This window comes from Chelonia mydas, chromosome 8 (genome assembly GCF_015237465.2).
Source record: "Chelonia mydas isolate rCheMyd1 chromosome 8, rCheMyd1.pri.v2, whole genome shotgun sequence".
Classification (NCBI taxonomy): domain Eukaryota; kingdom Metazoa; phylum Chordata; order Testudines; family Cheloniidae; genus Chelonia; species Chelonia mydas.
Genome location: NC_057854.1, coordinates 88,872,015 through 88,891,551, shown reverse-complemented (window position 1 = coordinate 88,891,551; position 19,537 = coordinate 88,872,015). Strand labels below are relative to the sequence as shown.

The 19,537-nt window shown below is 39.2% G+C and overlaps 1 protein-coding gene across 3 annotated transcripts in view; it reads right to left on the bottom strand.

Annotated features, from left to right (window-relative positions):
• The window catches only part of LOC102934175 (integrin subunit beta 3 binding protein), a 52,749-nt gene that overhangs the window by 31,837 nt on the left and 1,375 nt on the right, over positions 1-19,537 (bottom strand). For all 3 annotated transcript variants that reach the window (XM_037905981.2, XM_037905978.2, XM_037905980.2), the window contains exons 2-3: positions 15,101-15,143; positions 7,644-7,782 (exon numbers count right to left, since the gene is read on the bottom strand). In XM_037905981.2, the coding sequence (XP_037761909.1) occupies positions 7,644-7,782; positions 15,101-15,143 (182 nt within the window). The remainder of the gene's footprint in view (positions 1-7,643; positions 7,783-15,100; positions 15,144-19,537) is intronic.

Here is a 19,537-nt window from a genome sequence, read left to right as displayed (position 1 = left end):
TTGACATCTCAATACACAAGCATTTTAGTCCTCAAGGCATTTTTTCCTTTTTATTAAAAAATCCCATATAACGCAAACCTAGAGTTGTGCAGCTCTGCAGAAAATTGTTTAACACCTGCAGTACAGACACATTTATGTATGACTTGATGAAGGTATTTGCCAACATCCAAATGAAAGAGCTGTTCAAAAATGTACATGCATACACAATGGGCTTGTCACTAATATTGCATATTTTAAAAGCCCCAGCCTGTTAAATTTTTGAAAGATTTTAAAGCTGCATATAATGCTAACATCAGGTATAAAATGTATGTATTAACCTTCTGGGGTATAAATCCAACAAGGCTGAGGCACAGCTTCATTATCTGCAGGCACCCACAAAATCTGCAACTGCATTTCTGTGCTCACAAGAACAAATTCCTTTTTGTTAGTTGCTTTCTAAGACATGGCAACACTGGAAACAGATGAGTCCTCCTCATCTATCAGTCTGTCAAGATGTAGCCATTAGGACACAGGATTTCTAGCCCATTTCCTTTTCCTTCCAGGGTGCAGGCAAGTTTCCCGTGTTAAGAACACCAAAAGCTGGAGCACAATTATGATTAGTATACACTGCCCTAACTATCTAGTCATTTTGCCCAAGCCTGATTCCCGACTGGGTTACTGTACATACCAGTGCCGCCACATTATGGAAAACAATTACCAAGGTATGAGAAATCTGCATTTCCATGAAATGACTACTGCCATTATGGACAAACTAATCTGACTAGCAATGACCACATTCAGGGAGAGAAGGAGTAACTAGCCTAGCCCAATTTAGCTTCGCCATAAAGTGGCAAGAAGAAAGAAACTGACAGAAGGAAGTGGGTAAAGAACACCAGACAGAGCCGGTTGGGGTGAGTAGACCTCCCAAGAGCTGTTTTGGAAGGACCCCTCTGAAAACTTGCCAGTCAAAGGCCTAGTAAAATCCTAAAACATTTAAAATAAATGTAAAATGTCTAGGGAGAAAGAGATGGGATGGGATGTAGCAGTCAGTATTTGACAGCATTTTGTAGCTATATGAATGTAGAAAAAGGTAGTTACGGCTCCTTTTACACATCAGCTAAAATGTACAAAACTTTTCATAGAACCATGTCAGTTTGGGAGAAACTTCATCGGGAAGGTTTCTCAGGTCCAGGATGGGATTTCTGGTCAAATAGAGAGAGACCCACCCTAGAATTGCCAATAGCCTGGTGGTTAGGGTACTCATCTGGCTGTGAGACACCCTTTGCTTGGTTCGAAGCAGGGGCTTGAACCTGGGTCTACCACCTGGGCTACTGGCGATTCAGGGGGGTGTCTGTGTCTCATTTTTTTGGTGAAATTTCAAAAGGTCTCAGTTTCATCCTGATGAATGGGAAGGAGAAACATTTTCGAAATCTCAAAAACTTTCATGGGATGGGAAAAGATTTCCACTTAGCTCTAACATGGAGATTACAAACCAAGGCTGGGAACTCCCAAACTCTCTGGCCCAAGTGCTGGCCACTAGAAAGGCTACTTTCCACCACAGGGAAGAGAAAGAAGAATAGTGAGGGTGGATTCAAAAGGGTCCAAGCAGAGAGCATTTAGAACTAAGTTTAGGCTTCAAGGAGAATCAAGTAGTTAACAAAGGGACAAGGTAACTGCCTTGAGGAACCAATTGGGTTACAATGGAGTAGAATTCCACAGGAAAACCTCCTACAGACCGCCTGAGAGGGACCTGTATTTTACAGGGCTAGCAGATATTTTTCATAGGAATTTTGGAAGAACTGCAGAATGGAAGGGATAGTGGAGATTCTGTGGGATCTATATCAAGAAGACAGGCTATTCCCCATAGTAAGCAGAGAAGTATCTTTTCAGGTATTGAGATCCCTGACTTAGTTTTGACAGGAGGGAATGTTCATGAAGTTAAGGAGGATAAAGGTCAAGGTGAAGGGCAGGGATCCTGATGTTGGCAGCCTTTATTTCTAGTAAGTGGAGGCCGAGACCTCAGGACAGCTAGAGATCTATGAAATAGGCCCACCTTGGCTACTCAAGCTATGAGAGGTACTGATGCCTTTCTGTTTTCTTCAAAACCCACCATGTCAGGGGTGGGGAAAGAAGGCATAAGCTACATCCCTTTCCTAGGACATGGAGAAGTTATCTTGTGGCCTGGGGGTCTAGGTATTGGCTCTCTGTACCTGAAAACTAGGGAGCTACATTTCGGCATGAAGTAGTTAGCTAAGGGAGGCCAACTGCTTTGTTGAAGACCTCCCAGTAATGAGCTCATTCTCTCACAAAGAGAGGGCTCTGGCATAGACACTTTGCTTCAAGCATGACAACTCAGTACATGTGGATGTGGAGCTTTTATTCCCACAGGGACAGTGTTCCGTGTACAGACTGATGAATACTGGGCTCCACACCCCCAATCTGCAGATGGCATTTGTAGTTTTGTAGAGGTAGAGGGGTCCTGAAGTAGACCCTCATAGTGTGAGACCTGCACAGCCAATTGAGAGATGAATTCAGTCACTGAGGGGAAGGAATTGAGCACTCCGCCCGGTCCTCTGTTGAGTACAGGGAGGATAATAAAGGCTTCCTGCCTCATGCAGCTCACAGTTATTTTCAGGAAGTTCTTTAATGCCAATGACAGACTGATGGGTAGAGTGCAGAGAACCTGTGGGTATGAAAAATAGGGATGGGAGGGTTATCACCCTTCCAGTTCTTGAGCCACTACCATTGAGTGGAGAAAACCAGAGCACGGTCACCCAGTTAGGAGCTGCTCCTGCCATTGCTTAGACCTGGATTCAACACAAGCCTGTGGGGAGTGGGAGGGCAAGATGGGTAGGAGGGAGAATATTTTTTCGCCCTCCTCTGGCTTTTTCCGGGAGGACGTTTCCTTTAATTTCCTGTTCCATGTTGTTCTGGAGTTCCACTGAGACTTTAAAGAAAGATGGTGCTTCATCACAAAGGCATCAGCGTTAGCTGCTTCCGTTAAGGCAGGAGGACAACTGGGGATGCCCAGCAGCAAGTTGAGAGGAAGACCTGGACACAAAAATCAAACAGCTGGATTGGCTTCTGCCTGCCTGATATTTCTGTGAGGAGGACTCAAACACTTGTCCATACTAATGGCAGCACATAAAGGGAAATAAACTCGGTCCAAATAGAGTAATTGTGTTTCTGTCTCATTTGCTATCAAAAAAGTTTAGAGGAACTAGTAACCACAAAAAGGAGGCTGGCCTTCTGAAAATATACCTTAAGAGTATTTAACTCTACAAGAATCTTGGAAGTGAATGGCTATACCTTCTAGGGCTAATTGATAATACTTATATACGCAAAATATAAAGTAAAGACAACTATTCTGATAGCTAATGATCTTTGGGTACTGTATTAGCATAATTAAAACACAGTTAATTAATATGCCTGACTATGGAAACAATGATAAACATGAATAGATTCATAGATTCCAAGGCCAGAAGTGACCATTGTGATCATCTAGTCTGACTTCCTGTATAACACAGACTATAGAACTTCTTCAGATAATTCCTAGAGCAGATCTTTAAGAAAAACATCCAATCTTCATTTAAAAATGGTCAGTGATGGAGACTCCAGGGAGGGATGACACCTTGTAGTCCTTGCTAACCCTGGTAGATTCATAGAATTCACAGAATCTACCAGGACTCTTGTAATGGCTAACAAAACAACAAGAAGGGGTTCTTCAAATATGTCAGACAAAAAAGAAAGATCAAGGCTGGTGTGGGTCCACTGCTCAATGGAGAAGGTGAGCTGGTAACGGAAGTTGATAGGAAGGCAAAGCTGCTTAATGCCTACTTTGCTTCAGTCTTCTGACAAAAAATAACATGTGATCGGACGACTAGCAAAGTTACCATAGACAATAAAGAGGAAGAGATGCAGATCGGGATAAGTACAGAATACGTCAGATCTTCTGATCAATTTGAATGAATCAGCGGCGCCGGATGCTATTCACCTAAGGGTACTGAAGGAATTAGCTGAAGAAATCTCTGAGCTACTGGCAATAATATTTGCAAACTCACGGATACGAGGAGAGGTCCCAGAAGACTGGAGAAGGTTTACGTAGCGCACATCTTTGAAAAGGGGGAAAAGGAGCTGGGGAACTACGGACCAGTCAGCCTGACTTCGATACCTGGGAAGCTACTAGAGCAGTGTATAAAACATTCAATTTGCGAATACCCGGAGGATGAAGGGGCAATCACTGGCAACCAGCATGGATTTATCAAGAACAAATCAGTATCATATACTGAGGTAAAAGAACCTCTCTTCTTCTCCTTGAGATTCCTGTTTATGCATCCCAGGATCACGTCAGCTCTTTTGGCCACAGCATCAAGTTGGGAACTCACGTTCCACTGATTATCCACCACAACGCCCAAATCTTTTTCAGAATAGCAGCCGTGCTAGTCTGTATCCGCAAAAAGAAAAGGAGTACTTGTGGCACCTTAGAGACTAACAAATTGCATAAGCATCAGATGAAGTGAGCTGTAGCTCACGAAAGCGTATGCTCAAATAAATTTGTTAGTCTCTAAGGTGCCACAAGTACTCCTTTTCTTTTTGCAAATCTTTTTCGAGTCACTGCTCCCCAGAATAGCGTCTCCCATCTTGTAAGGATGGTCTACATTCTTTGTTCCTAGACGTATACACTTACTTTTAGCAGTGTTAAAACACATATAGTTTGCTTTTGTCCAGTTTACCAGGTGATCCAGATCGCTCTGAATCAGTGACCTGTCCTCTTCATTATTTACCATTCTCGCAATTTTGTGTCATCTGCAAACTTTATCAGTGATGATTTTCTTTTAACAATGTTAAATAGCATCGGGCCAAGAACAGATTCCTGCAGGACCCCACTGGAAACACATCCACTTGATGACCCCCCATTTACAATTACATTTTGAGATCTATCAGTTTGCCAGTTTTTCATCCATTTACTGTGTGCCATATTAATTTTATATCATTCTAATTTTTGAATCAAAATGTCATGTGGTACTAAGTCAAACGCCTTACAGAGGTCTAAGTATATTATATCAACACTATTACCTTTATTGACCAAACTTGTAATCTCATGAAAAAAAGATATCAAATTATTTTGACAGGAACTATTTTCCATAAACCCATGTTGATTTGCATAAATTACATTAATCTCCTTTGATTCCTTCTTAATTAAGTCTCATATCAGCTGCTCCATTATCTTGCTCAAATCAATGTCAGGCTGACAGCCCTATAATTATGTGGGTCATCCTGTTTATCCTTTTAAAAAATTGGCACAACATTAGCTTTCTTCCAGTCTTCTGGAACTTCCTCAGTGCTCCAAGACTCAAGGAAAATCAATGTTAATGGTCCATGAGCTCCTCAGCCAGCTTTTTTAAAACTCTTGGATGCATGTTATCGGGACCTGCTGATTTAAAAATGTCTAACTTTAGTAGCTTTTGTTTAACATCCTCCAGAGATGCTAGTGGAATGGAAAGAGTATTATATCACCATATGATGAGACTACAAATATGGAACAGAAATATTGATTGAAAACTTCTGCCTTTTCTGCATTATTATTGTTAATTCTACCATTTGCATCTAATAATGGACCAATACCATTCTTTTTATTCCTAATATATTTTAAAAACTCCTTATTGTCCTTAACTCTGCTCGACATAGATTTTTCCATGTGTCCCTTTTCTTTCCTTAGCAATTTTCTACAATTCCTAACTTCTGATTTATATTCATTACTATCAACTTTCCCATTCTTCCATTTGTTGTTTTATATTTTACAGCTGCCTTCACTTCCGCTCTAAACCAGGTTGTTTTTTTAAACCAGCACAGCCTTCTTCCTCCATTGTGGGATTGTGGCTTTTTAGGCATCTAGTAAGGTGTTCTGAAATGATTCCCAAGTATCATACAAATTTTGTCTGATTAAACCCTCTCTCCTAGCTGATCAGGCTCATAATTGTTTTCAGCTTTGTGAAACTGGTCCTATTAAAGCACCAAGTATAGATATTACCAGTCTGGATTGTATTCTGCATGCACAGCTTAAATGTTATCAAGTCATGATCACTCATACCTAAGCTATCATTAATTTTTAATTCTATGATCAGTTCCTTTCGATCTGTAAGGACAAGGTCTAATAAAGAATTCCCCCATGTTGGCTGCAACACTTTTAGAGTTAAGAAACATCTATAATGTTTAGAAATTCCAAAGATGCTTTAGTAATTGCAGCATGAGATTTCCAAAATATGTCACTCAAATTCAAAGTCCCCTATGATCACGCAGTTTCCCCCCTGTACGTGATAGATAGGTGCATAAGGAGGTGGTCATCCTATTCCCTAGTGTGATCTGATGGTTGGTAGCAGACACCAACTAATTCCTCATCTTGTATATGATCTGTTAGGGAATCGATCCATAAGCAGTCAAGATCATTTTCTTCCGAGTTACCAGTGACTCAGAAACAGGTAATGCCATTTCTGACGTACAGTGCCACTCCCCTTCCCCTTTTGCCTACTCGATCCTTCCTAAAAGGGTGATAACCATTGATTTTAACTTTCCATTCATGCAAATAATCCCACCAGGTTTCAGTAATACCAACTAGATCAAATTTATGCTATAAATGAGCAATTCCAATTCCTCTTGTTGTTACCCATTGCTCTTAGCATAGGCAATTCAAGAATTTCTTCTCTTTATGTCCGAAGGCTCCTTGATTTTGTTCTGAGCATCTCGATTTTTTGCTGAGTGCTCAAATCTTCTCTCTTTTTATCCTTCCCTTTTGCTACTAGTTTAACACTCTCCTGAATACTCTAGGCTGCCTGCCCCCAAGGAGATTGGTCCCTGTTATACTGAGGTAGAGACCATCCAAACTATATAGCCCCGACTCCCCACAGAAGGTGGCCCAATCTACCACAAAACCAAAACCCTACACCACTTACCTAGCCAGCAGATACATGAAAGAAAGCACAGGAGTAGAGTTAACTAACTGTACTTCTATATCATCTTTGATCAGAGAATACCAAAGCACCTTTCAAATATTCATAAAGACTCAAAACCCCCACAAGAGAAGCACACACTACACCCATTTTACTGACAGGTAAACTGACATACAGAAAAGGTTAAATGACTTGCTCAAGGTCAGTGGTAGAACTGGGAATACAGCTCCTCTATTCTAATCACTAGATTACACTGCCTTCCAAATTATTAAAACATGATTTCTTTTATAACATTCTAAGGCAATATGCAGCAACTCCAAAATATATGCTCCTTTTCATTCACAAAAGTAGTACCCACTGTCACTGTAAATGAAAGCTGGGAGTTGGAGAGAGAGAGAATGGGCAAAAGTTCATTGTGGGGAAAAGTTGGTCTAATTCCAGGAAGGAATGGAGTTGCCCCCACACATGCTAGTGATTCTATATTGAAGAAAAGAAAAGAAAAGCCTACTACAGGATGGTCATCATAATTACCTCAAAAGCTTACATTTACGTGATGAGAGCCCTAAAAATGTTGGATTTCACCATAAAGATCAAAACTCCTTAAGAGAAAAAAGAAATCAGACATACCAGATGAGACATAAATTACTAAATCAAGACCCTGATTTAACCAATAACAAGAAATTTTTTGCAATAAGTAAAAGAGAATGTTCAACTAACCATTTGATAGACCATTTCCGAGCTTTTGTACATTATGACTTGTGGGAGATGAAAATGCACTGATTTGGCATGTTCCCGTTGTTGGTGAATATGAGCTTAAATTTTTCTTTCTGGTCTTCAAAGGTGTTGCTTCATGTGGCTAAACAAAGTTTAAAAAAAGAATAAATAAATGTTGGTTCATAGGGAGGTCCTTCCATATCCCTTATGTAACCCTGACAATTCCAATCCCTCCCTCCAATTTCCATTCTCAATGCTTCACAATTACAGCCTCCACACTTCCTGTTAAGGTGGACCACACAGTGCTCCCAGAACCAGTCAGCATACCGTCTCTTAAAATGGCCCAATTTACTAATGTTTAATCAAGCAGTATAGGCCAAGTTGTAACTGTATTTTCAAAGAGATTCCTAATTTTGAGTGTCCCTGTTCACGAACATCCCCAAATGTACACGCAAACAGCACTGAAACATGCAAATTAAGCTGTTAGATGTCAACCTCTCAGCTTTCATACACAAATCCAACTTGCAAGGTACCTAGAGATATCGATGCCTAAACTGAGTGCCAAGTCCTCTTTTGAGCAGTTAGTCTAAAGGTTAATTCTATTGGGAAAAATAAGTTAATTTGATGTTACTATGGCATGCACTTTCCTTTCTAATCAGAATTCGTTATGGTTAAAAATCCTGGTCAGAATTTTTAGACTTTTTATTTTACTAAAGATTCATCTTATTTTTATCCATTTTTATCAAGTGTTTGATTTCCTAAAAACAAAAGAAAAATCAGTGTTAAGACAGCAGAGGTCAATTAAAACCAAAATTAACTCTCTAGTTTAAAGTAATATGATTACTAACCTAAAGGGAAAGGAGTACTTGTGGCACCTTAGAGACTAAAAAATTTATTTGAGCATAAGCTTTCGTGAGCTACAGCTTACTTCATCGGATGCATGCAGTGGAAAATACAGTGGGGAGATTTTATATACACAGAGAACATGACACAATGGGTGTTACCATACACACTGTAAGGAGAGTGATCAGGTAAGGTGAGCTATTACCAGCAGGAGAGAAAAAAAACCTTTTGTAGGGATAATCAAGGTGGGCCATTTCCAGCAGTTGACAAGAATGTGTGAGGAACAGTAGAGCGGAACAATAAACATGGGGAAATAGTTTTACTTTGTGTAATGACCTATCCACTCCCAGTCTTTATTCAAGCCTAATGTAATGATGTCCAGTTTGCAAATTAATTCCAATTCAGCAGTCTCTCGTTGGAATCTGTTTTTGAAGTTTTTTTGTTGAAGAATTGCCACTTTTAGGTCTGTAATCAAGTGGCCAGAGAGATTGAAGTGTTCTCCGACTGGTTTTTGAATGTTATAATTCTTGACGTCTGATTTGTGTCCATTTATTCTTTTACGTAGAGACTGTCCGGTTTGGCCAATGTACATGGCAGAGGGGCATTGCTGGCACATGTTGGCATATATCACATTGGTAGGTGTGCTGGTGAACAAGCCTCTGATAGTGTGGCTGATGTGATTAGGCCCTATGATGGTGTCCCCTGAATAGATATGTGGACACAGTTGGCAACGGGCTTTGTTGCAAAGATAGGTTCCTGAGTTAGTGGTTTTGTTGTGTGGTGTGTGGTTGCTGGCGAGTATTTGCTTCAGGTTGGGGGGCTGTTTGTAAGCAAGGACTGGCCTGTCTCCCAAGATCTGTGAGAGTGATGGGTCATCCTTCAGGATAGGTTGTAGATCCTTGATGATGCGCTAGAGAGGTTTTAGTTGGGGGCTGAAGGTGATGGCTAGTGGCATTTTGTTATTTTCTTTGTTGGGCCTGTCCTGTAGTAGGTAACTTCTGAGTACTCTTCTGGCTCTGTCAATCTGTTTCTTCACTTCAGCAGGTGGGTATTGTAGTTGTAAGAATGCTTGATAGAGATCTTGTAGGTGTTTGTCTCTGTCTGAGGTGTTGGAGCAAATGCAGTTGTATCGTAGAGCTTGGCTGTAAACAATGGATCGTGTGGTGTGGTCTGGATGAAAGCTGAAGGCATGTAGGTAAGTATAGCAGTCAGTAGGTTTCCAGTATAGGGTGGTGTTTATGTGACCATCGCTTATTAGCACCGTAGTGTCCAGGAAGTGGATCTCTTGTGTGGACTGGTCCAGGCTGAGGTTGATGGTGGGATGGAAATTGTTGAAATCATGGTGGAATTCCACAAGGGCTTCTTTTCCTTGGGTCCAGATGATGAAGATGTCATCAATGTAGCACAAGTAGAGTAGGGGCATTGGGGACGAGAGCTGAGGAAGCGTTGTTCTAAGTCAGCCATAAAAATGTTGTTGTTTACCAAACTAGTAGTCAATATTTTTACATGTGTTAGAAGAAAACACATTGACTGGAATTCACTGGTACAGTAGAATCTCAGAGTTACACACAGCTCGGGAATGGAGGTTCTACTGTATACATTTTGCTTCCTGGACCAGATGTTAAACTGTAACCCTGAAAAAATTGAGCTCCACTGCATTACCACTACACAAGAAATTAGGAATCTGCCTGTACATCAAGGACCTAAGTTCTGATGATGACTTGCATCCTACTAAGGAAGAAAATAGCAGCTTCAAGTAACACCAGTAATGATTAGGTCAAAAACGAAACACACGAAGACACCATTAAACCCAAACAACACTAAAAAGAAAGCCTCCCACTTCACTGAAGCCAGGATTTCACCCTTACATCCTTAGGGGTGATATAAAGCCCCCAGACACTTTCAAATGGTATAACGACCACCAGTTTTTACCTCTGACTGAATTTTAAGTATTAAGCAACATGTGTAACAGTCAACACACAATCGTATATTGACAGCTTCAAAGTAAAATAAGCAACCAGAGGACCCAGCAATTGAACAAGGGGCCATAAGAATGAAACACTGAACCAACTGGAAGTCCCAGCTTCAAGATTTGCATAATAATGTTTCCCTTATATCTAGCAGATATCTAGCAGCTATCATACCAAAGGACCTCAAGTCACCAGGCAAGATATCTCTACCATACACATTGCTGGCATAGAAGATGGAAACAGACTGGTGCACAACAGGTGCTCGCACAGTGAAGAGAAAGGGACATTTTGGCTAAGGACATTTTTTCCCTGAAGATATTTTACTGAAAAAGTTTTTCATATTAAATTTTTAAGCCATTAAATATACCACATCTAGGTATTTGACAACTTTTTCCTCTCCTTGGAAACAAGAGCTTTCAGAAAGAAACCCTCACAGAAAAGCAGAATAAAAACAAAAAGTGCTTTTTGTCATTTTTGTTGTTTTAATTGTTAAATTTGGTTTAGAAAGTTAGGCAGCAACTTAATTTAATTGTTAATCCACACTTTCACAAATATAAAAACAGCTCACAAAACAGGAAGCAGCCTTCTCTCCTGTCACTACAATGTACTGTACAAAACAAAACTCAGTATCTATAACCTGTGTTTTTTCTGTGTATTACTCATACCATTTCTTCAATTTCACACATTAGTTTACAGCAATGTTACTAATCATGTTTATAATCTCTTCAATTAAGCACCATACATTAATGATAGAAAAAATAATTACAGGGCTTTATGCATATTACACAGTTTTGACACCATGAATAAAATGTAAAATCACAGTCTTCCCCATTTTTGCTCATTAAAGATCCTCTGATACTTTATGCAGTATTCTAGCTGATTTCAACTTGATTATCTGTATTTTGCTTACCTAAGTTTCCCTGCAGTTTCAAATGAATATAGTATTCCTTACTTTTTATCCTGAATTTGTTCAACGTTGCTATGCACAAATGTTCTTCTGGGGCAAGAACCTCACCTCACCCTGACTCCTTGAAACAAAGAGCCAGAGCAGCGTAAAGGGCTCCAGAGATATGTCTACACTGCACCTGGGTGTGAGCCTCCCAGCCAAGGTAGACAGACTTGTGCTAGGGTGCTAAAAACAGCTGTATGGACATTGTGGCTCCAGCAGAGACTTGAGCTAGCCACCCAAACTAAAGCCCCCCCCCAATCCTCTAGACTTGAGCTCAGGTGGCTAGTTTGAGTCTCCACCAAAGCTTCAACGTCCACATGACTATTTTAGCATGCTAGCTCAAGTCCCTCAAGTCTGTCTACCAGGGCTGTGAGTTTCTCTCCTAGCTGCAGTGTAGGCATACCCTGAAAGCCCATGACCCAGCCAAGGGAGAATTCCCCAGTGCAGGAACGTCTTGCATGCTCTGGCATAGGAGCATGGGGCAAGTCTGGGAGCAGGAGGGTTGTGTTGGGGGCAGGGCTGCTACACAAAAGTCTAAGGAGAAAGTACTGAGTCTAAGTTATGCATGGGGCCTCTTCAGCCTTCAATCAGCCCAAGATCAGGAGGGCACAAAGGTGGCTTCAAGACACTTTTGCTGCTCCCTGCCTCCCCCGTGTGGGAATTCAGTGTTGTTACTTTTAAAGAAGAGGCTACATTTCAGCAGTGGGTAGAATAATGTGTACTATAAACTAGTTAATATTTATTTATTTACAGGATTCTAAATGTTTTTCAGACAAGGATATGTTCTTATGGGGATCATCCTTGTTGTCACAAGTCTACAGAGACGATAAACATGAAAAAAGGAGGATGGGTGTGTACCAAAATGCCTAATGGTCAATTATGTAACAACCTGCCCATAGGAGAAGTTTCTTCCTAACTCCAGGCAATCAGTGGTTGGTTTATGTCACATATGGGTTTATGTCCCTATTTTTTCCTCTGCGTAGCTTTTTATCAGTATTCTCATTATGCATATTAATGTCTATTTATTTATTTATTTCTAAGTTCTTTGCCCGCAGCTGTTGGTGAGGCTAGGAGTTCCACAGGTTAATTATGTGTGGGGTAAGAAAAAAAAATCCTTTTCAGTTTTAAATATGCCACCTTTTAATTTCATTCACTGTCCTAATGTTCTTGTATTATAGAAAAGGATAAATAGGAACGCTCAATTTACCTTCCCAATAACACTCATTATATTTTTATACCTCTATCCTATCCCCTCGTCTTCATTTTCTTAAAATAAATAGTCCCAATCTTTTAATCTATCTCTATACAAAAGCCTTTCCATGCCTCTCATCATTTTCACTATCTGGATCTGGAACCCTTCTCTTTCTGCAATTCCTTTTTTAACAGGGTGACTAAATGATGGAACATTGTTTTATAGAATAGCCTTATATTTTAAGTAGTGCTTTCTATCTCAGTCCTTGCGCATTATAACATTTTGTTTGCTTTTTTTTTTTTGACCGCCTTTGCAGACTGAGCTGAAGTTTTCTCTGAACTACCCACAGTGATACACAGGGTTTCTGAGCAGTTACTGTGGGTTTATAATAAAGCAATGTTTATGAGTTGATCTAATTCATTCTTCCAATTTGCATTATCTTGTATATATTAACACTGAATTTTGATTTGGTGCTCATTCATCTAGCTTTCCTATATATCTCTGAATTACTCAATCTTCTCCACTGTTTTGAGTAGCCTAAATAATTTTGTATCATCTGCAGATTTAATAATTTTATATCATCTTTGCATCCTTTTTTTCCAGTTCATTAATATTTTAAACAACCCCTGTCCTAGTAGGAAACCTTGGGCTACCCTACTGCTAACCTTTTGCCACATTAAGATGAACTGAGCCCATCACTGCCAGTAAAGACAGTTTTTCAGAGAAATATTAGTTACAAAATGCTATCAATGGTACATTAGGCATTTAACCTACATCCACTCTGATTTGCAAGATGGAGATCCTGTGCGGCCCCACTGAAGCCTCAAGGAGCCCTCTCTGTTTAACCTTGAATGCCTGACATTGCAGCCACCATATTTCTGGACATGAAGGAAGTCTCCTTTGAGCATCTACCTTGGAACAGAGTTACTGCAGCACACAACCTCTGTGGCAATCAGAGGTTCTCTTCAGGGAAAGAGAGTCCAGATCTGTTGCACAGCTGGGCAAATCCTTATGATGTCATACCAAAATGACACAGTTTTAACCACTCATTCCTGACTTTTTAAATACAGAAGCAGAGATCACATCAGGTGAGGGCACAGCGGAAGAAGTTTGGCATTTTGTGGCCATGGAGATGGTCCTGGGAGACAAAGGAGAAGCAGCAGTATGGGATGGGGATGCAATCTGTGCAAGAGGAGAGGTGCCATATAAATTAAAACTTTATTGTAGTCACGTTACAGTTCATAGCCCCCCAATATATAAACGACTTCAAGTGAATATTTTAACCCATCATATTCTGAAAAGCTGATGTAAACAAGGGCTTTTATTATAGTCATTTTACTGCAGAAGGAAAGTCTAGTCTGAAATGCAATTCTTCTCTGTTAAACCACTTTTGTTGCCATCTCAGAAAAATAACAGCTTTAGGGTAGGAAAAAACTGTGTTTAATTTCAGGCTGGACCACTCATCCACAACAATGCTACTCCGACCCAAGAAACAGATGCAAAATTACAGTCACAGCTGCATTCTCCGCAGAACAAGTTGGGTAATGGTACACTAAACTGCTAATTAAATTGCTAATGATTTTTTTTAGTGCCACTGCGGTATTTTGCCACCTTTATTTAAATAAAAAAGTATCCAGCAAATTTTTAAAATTGCAAGTTTCTATTTTGCAAAATACCAATGAGACTTCTAAATATGTATCACATATAAACAAATCTCTCTAAAATGACATAGCCATGTGGAGATTTACCAGAGGCTCATTTACGGACCAGCTATTTTTTCTAATATACTTTTCCACTAATTTTCCTTCCCTTTAAGGCTACCATCCTCAGGAACTCCTCCGTGATAGCGTTTGTAGCAACACCCACTGTTGGTACGGGTAGATAATAAACCGACATATGTCATGACATGCTGGCACTGAGAATATACAATGGCTGCATTTACAAAAAATAATAGCAACAGTACAATTTTATTTTTATTGTGATAACTGTGGTGAAATTTATTGCAGCGTTAGTATTTTATTGTTTCATTATGCCAGATTAGCTGAGGGATGTAATTATATCCTTGACATAAAAATGCTTTTAATGTTTTCATTTCAATTTTGCAGCTTATAATATGAAGATTATAGCATTATCATAATTCCATATTGTTACATGTACAATTAGATGGCAGAACATTTGCTACCATAATTATGGAGCTAATTTCTAATAAGTGCTTTCAACAAGGTTCCTAATTCATTCAGCTCTTGGACAAGTAGCAAAGATAACCAAAAATATGCCTATTTCTCCAGTTATAGCCAATTTCTTCATGCAGATAAATACTTCACTTATTGACAGGCAATGTATACAAAAACAATAATTTCATGCCAAAGATTTTTAGCAATCACTTCTCTTTAGTGAGACTTTTGTAGACTGTCAGCCAATCCGCTATAACATAACCCTAATGAAATGCTGTGTATTTATGTAAATTCCATATAATTCCAATCATAAAAGTGAATACAGTACTTACGTTATCTTTCGCAAGGGTCTCCAACTTCAGTGCTCTCTTAACTCTGCAAGCAAAAGACAGACAAGTTTTACAACTCCTTCAAATACAAAATGTCTAGTAATAAGATCAATCATCTGTGGTCTTAAAATAATTATTTTTTCTTAGTTATGAATGCATTAAATCTTCTATGCATTAAATGCTACTTGAGGGAAAGTAATCTCAGATACAGCAAATTTATTAACTGATTCAAAGAACGTGTCAAAAAGGTTGCTTTTTTGGAAGCTGGAACACAAGTGTTTGTACTAAAAAACATCCACCTCTCCATTATTTACCAGTTTAAACCAAGAGACTGAATTATATATTAAAAAACAGGCATTTGTCTCTTTCAGACAAAATGCCAATTATTAAAATAACTGTACACAAGTGCACTCCAACTTACATACCTTCTGGGTAGGTGTTATAATTATTTTGCCATTAGTAGAAATAATGTATTAAGTATTTAAACATGGATACAACAAGGTGAAAAAAGTAGTTCTTCCCATCATTTTAGCTCTTAACATGATTCAATGCTACCAGACTATGACTTAACTGGGGAACAGATGCTCTATGTCTTTACAAGTCCCCAAACCATAAGAAACTATTTTCTAGTCTTCTTCACTATACTGATTCAGGAACATGCCAACCTCTCTCTGCAAAATTTGCTCTGCTGAACTGGATGCCCAGCTGTTAATGGCAACACTAGGAAAGGAAAGCTGAATATTTATAATTCTTATATCGTACAGCTGTCTTCTAAAGAGCAGTCATCAAAATTTTATTGAATGCAGGCTAAATACTCAAAGGAAAGAAAGGTCAACATAAATTAAGACTATTTTACCCAGAGACAACTGCAACTTAAGTACTTTCTTAAATCTTAAACAAAGCTTAAAGCATTATATAAAGTAACTAAAAAATTATGAAAATCTTTATAAAGTCATTCTATAAGAACTTTACACATTCATTTCAAATTAAACAAGCTTTGGAAAATGCACTTTACTTCAAAATGTAACTGCACAGATTTCATCTTGGAAAAGATTGTTTTGACTCATTAGCAAGTAAGATGACCTCACTTAAAATATACCGTTGTTTAGAGTGTGCCACTATTTCTGAGTTTCAAATGTGAAGGCATTCAAAAATGAATTAAAAATGCATCTTTGAAATATTATTCATGTAATATGACTGTATGAGATAACACTGGTTTACAATTATCTGTATTTTAAAAAGATAATAGAAAAAAATACTATATTAAAAAAGCCAAACATGTAAGATTTACATTTTCTATATTAAAAAAACCCAACAACTCTTGCCAAGGGACAGTCAAAGGTGTAACAGTTTGATGGAATTCTTTACAATGTGTGTGGGTTGTTTTTTTTTTGTTTTAATATAGTGACCCATGTTGCTTAAGGAATGCAGACTCCATTATATCTTCCACCCCAATGGCAGCAGAAAAACATTATACACATTAATACATTCTCTCGGTTAGGGCGCTCTGGAGGCCAATGCATTTGCATGTTATACTAAGGTATCCCTTCCAGCCCTACATTTCTGATTCTATGTTATGATGGAAGTTTTTATGATGGACTTCAAAAGGAGCTGGAAGCCAAAGTACAGCAGAATCTGGACTTGAGATAGCTTTATGATGAGGACAAATGAAAAACTGCATGAAAATCCTAAATTATACGGATTTGGGAAATTTCTCGGAGAAAAAGTTGTAGAGTGGTCAGCCCCACGTTATTTAAAATCTGTCAGATATCGCGTAGAGCAAGAGTTCCAGTTGGCCCAAATTTGCCTCTGTTGGCCTGTGGAACCTCTATATGCCCCTTGAGCTATGGAGCTGTAGAGGCAGATTCTCAGGTAAGTACTTCTACATCAGAAGGGGCTGTGTAATGATAATTTTGGCCTTGCTCTTTCCAGTGAAAGCATTAGATTCTATCTCACCTGACAGTATCCCCTCTGATGCCCTAATGAGGGGCAAGTAAATCACTAGTCAACTATCATTCAATTAGGATCATGTAAGACTGGAGGTGTTAAAGTCCAAACCACTGTCCTTGGCTAAAAGCTCTGAAAAAAGTTTATTCGGAAAACTAAAAAGGAGCCCCATTGGGCCACAGGTATGTCCCTCCCTCCCTCCCATGTACATGCAAAAAGATGCATATGGGGGAGAGGAGAAAAAGCTCAACACAATCTAAACTGTGGAAATGAGAACCCCACACTACTTTACGATATAGAGGGCAGTGGGATCACCTCTGTTAGTTCCCGCTCTCTTCCTCCCATGGCTGGACAAAGTTACTACAATACCAGGACAGTAGTAAATGTCACAGTCTGCACAAGTAGGGAAGAGGAAGGAAAAACCAAGCACATTAAGGTGCAGTGTACAAGAGCTCATTTACCTGAGTCCCCTACCCTCAAGTGATCTAAAATCTCCAGGGACAGAGCTCATTTTGTTTTCTTAATTGTGCACAGTAGATGGTGGTGTATGTTTATGTAAGTATATGCATTTTGGTAATTGGTACTTTACACATAATATTTACCCATCTAGAAAAAAAGTCATAACTATCGTTTGTTATAACATATTGGAAAATCCCTTTAGGCCAGATTGAGAGTCTCTTGTTAACACTGGTGAGCATTTACTTACAAAAGTACTCCTATTTACCTCAGTGAAACTATTCATGTGAGTAATTGCTCATCAGAGAGAGTATGGTTTTCACCATCTAGCCCTTGACAAGGAGTGAGATTTTACAGTCTCCCGGTACACTACAATTTTTTTTTTTAACTTTCCATGTATTTAAGCAAATTGTATAAGAAATAAATTGAAGATGAGTGGGGAAAGGTATTTGCAAGAGGCGCTAATAAATAAAGAAGGAGTATATGGCATGATGAAGTGGCTTTATCGCTTAATGGAAAATTTATTCTGAAGAAATCACAATGCATTTTTGGGTGTTATATAGACTCCATTGACACAATGCATTTTTGGGTGTTATATAGACTTTCAACCTTACTATTTTCTAACTCACTTTGTAGACAGACATTAAATTTTAGAAAAACCTGGTATGGTAAGTGATTAATATTGCAAGGAACTAACTATACAGAAGTCACTCAGGAGGTCACTGATTGAATCACAAGCCTCAAGTCCCACTATACCAGTGGTTCTCAACTTATTTATCATTGTGGGCTGCATATGCGGCACACAATGTATTACCTGGGCTGCAGGGGCTGGATGGCAGGGCAGCAGCAGCCCAGACCCCGACCCCGACCCCAGGCCCCTGCCATGCAGGGCCAGGTGGCTGCCTGACCTCAACCCCGGAGCTTGCGGGGCCAGGCAACTGCCCGGATGCCACCCTGCTGGGCAGCCGGGAACCCCACGGGCCAGCCTTTAGTGCACAGCTGAGGTGGGCCGCAGCTGCGTGCTAACTGGGCTATGGGTTGAGAACCGCTACACTATACCATAATCCTATTCTAAGTAATGACAGCACGAAGACTTTAATAAGGAAGGTACATTTTTAGTTTAAATACACCTCTCTCATTATTAGTGGAAATAAAAGATTATTTTGGGGGTATGCTTTTGTATTTAGTTTCCACCCTGAGTACCAGTGTGAAAACAGCATTTAAACTGAGGAAATCTGTATGTCATATTTTTCTTACAATGTGGGTTATAAAATTTTCAGCCCAATGCATTCTAGTGTAACAGTAAGACAACATAATAAGACTTCACAACGTTTTTAGTTGTAATTGACTTTTCAACTGGCCACATTGCTAAAATCTATTTGGCTCTTAGTAGAGAAATAATTCGATAGTATTTACATATATTAGTGAAACAGGAAGAACTAAAGGAAAAAATGGTGTAACGGCTGGGAAAGCTTGAAGAAAAAACATTACTATTTTCCAGGTTCAAAGTGAAATGTAAAAGACAACGTGCAAGAAATAAAATGAGGAATGCACTCAAGTACTGCAATCCAAGGTTAGTACATTTCGTAAAAAGTTTAGAATGATTATTGTCTGAGATCACAAATTATTTAAGCCACACTTGTCATTCTTCTCTCTTCTTTCAGGTTCTAGAATAGAATCATAATTTGGGCTTGAAGAAATCTACTTCCAGTGGTCGACAGGAAGCTTTGACTTGACTAACAAACATTGGGGCCTAAGTCATCAATTACTGAAGAATTTAAGCTTTCATTAAATATGAAATCTAATGTAAAGAAAATCTATAGTTGCTACGATAACTATCTGTGAACAGACTGTGAATAGATGCAGTGTTGCCTGCCCCAGTCTGCAGGCAGACTGCTGCAGAGCCTCTATTGCTACTCACAGCCTTGCTAAGCAGCAAAATGAAATTATTAAGACTTGATTCACTTTCTCCACTGGTATTCAGAAGCCTCTGCTGTTGGTTGGGAAGTTACCAACAACAGGAGAGGTAGGAACTAT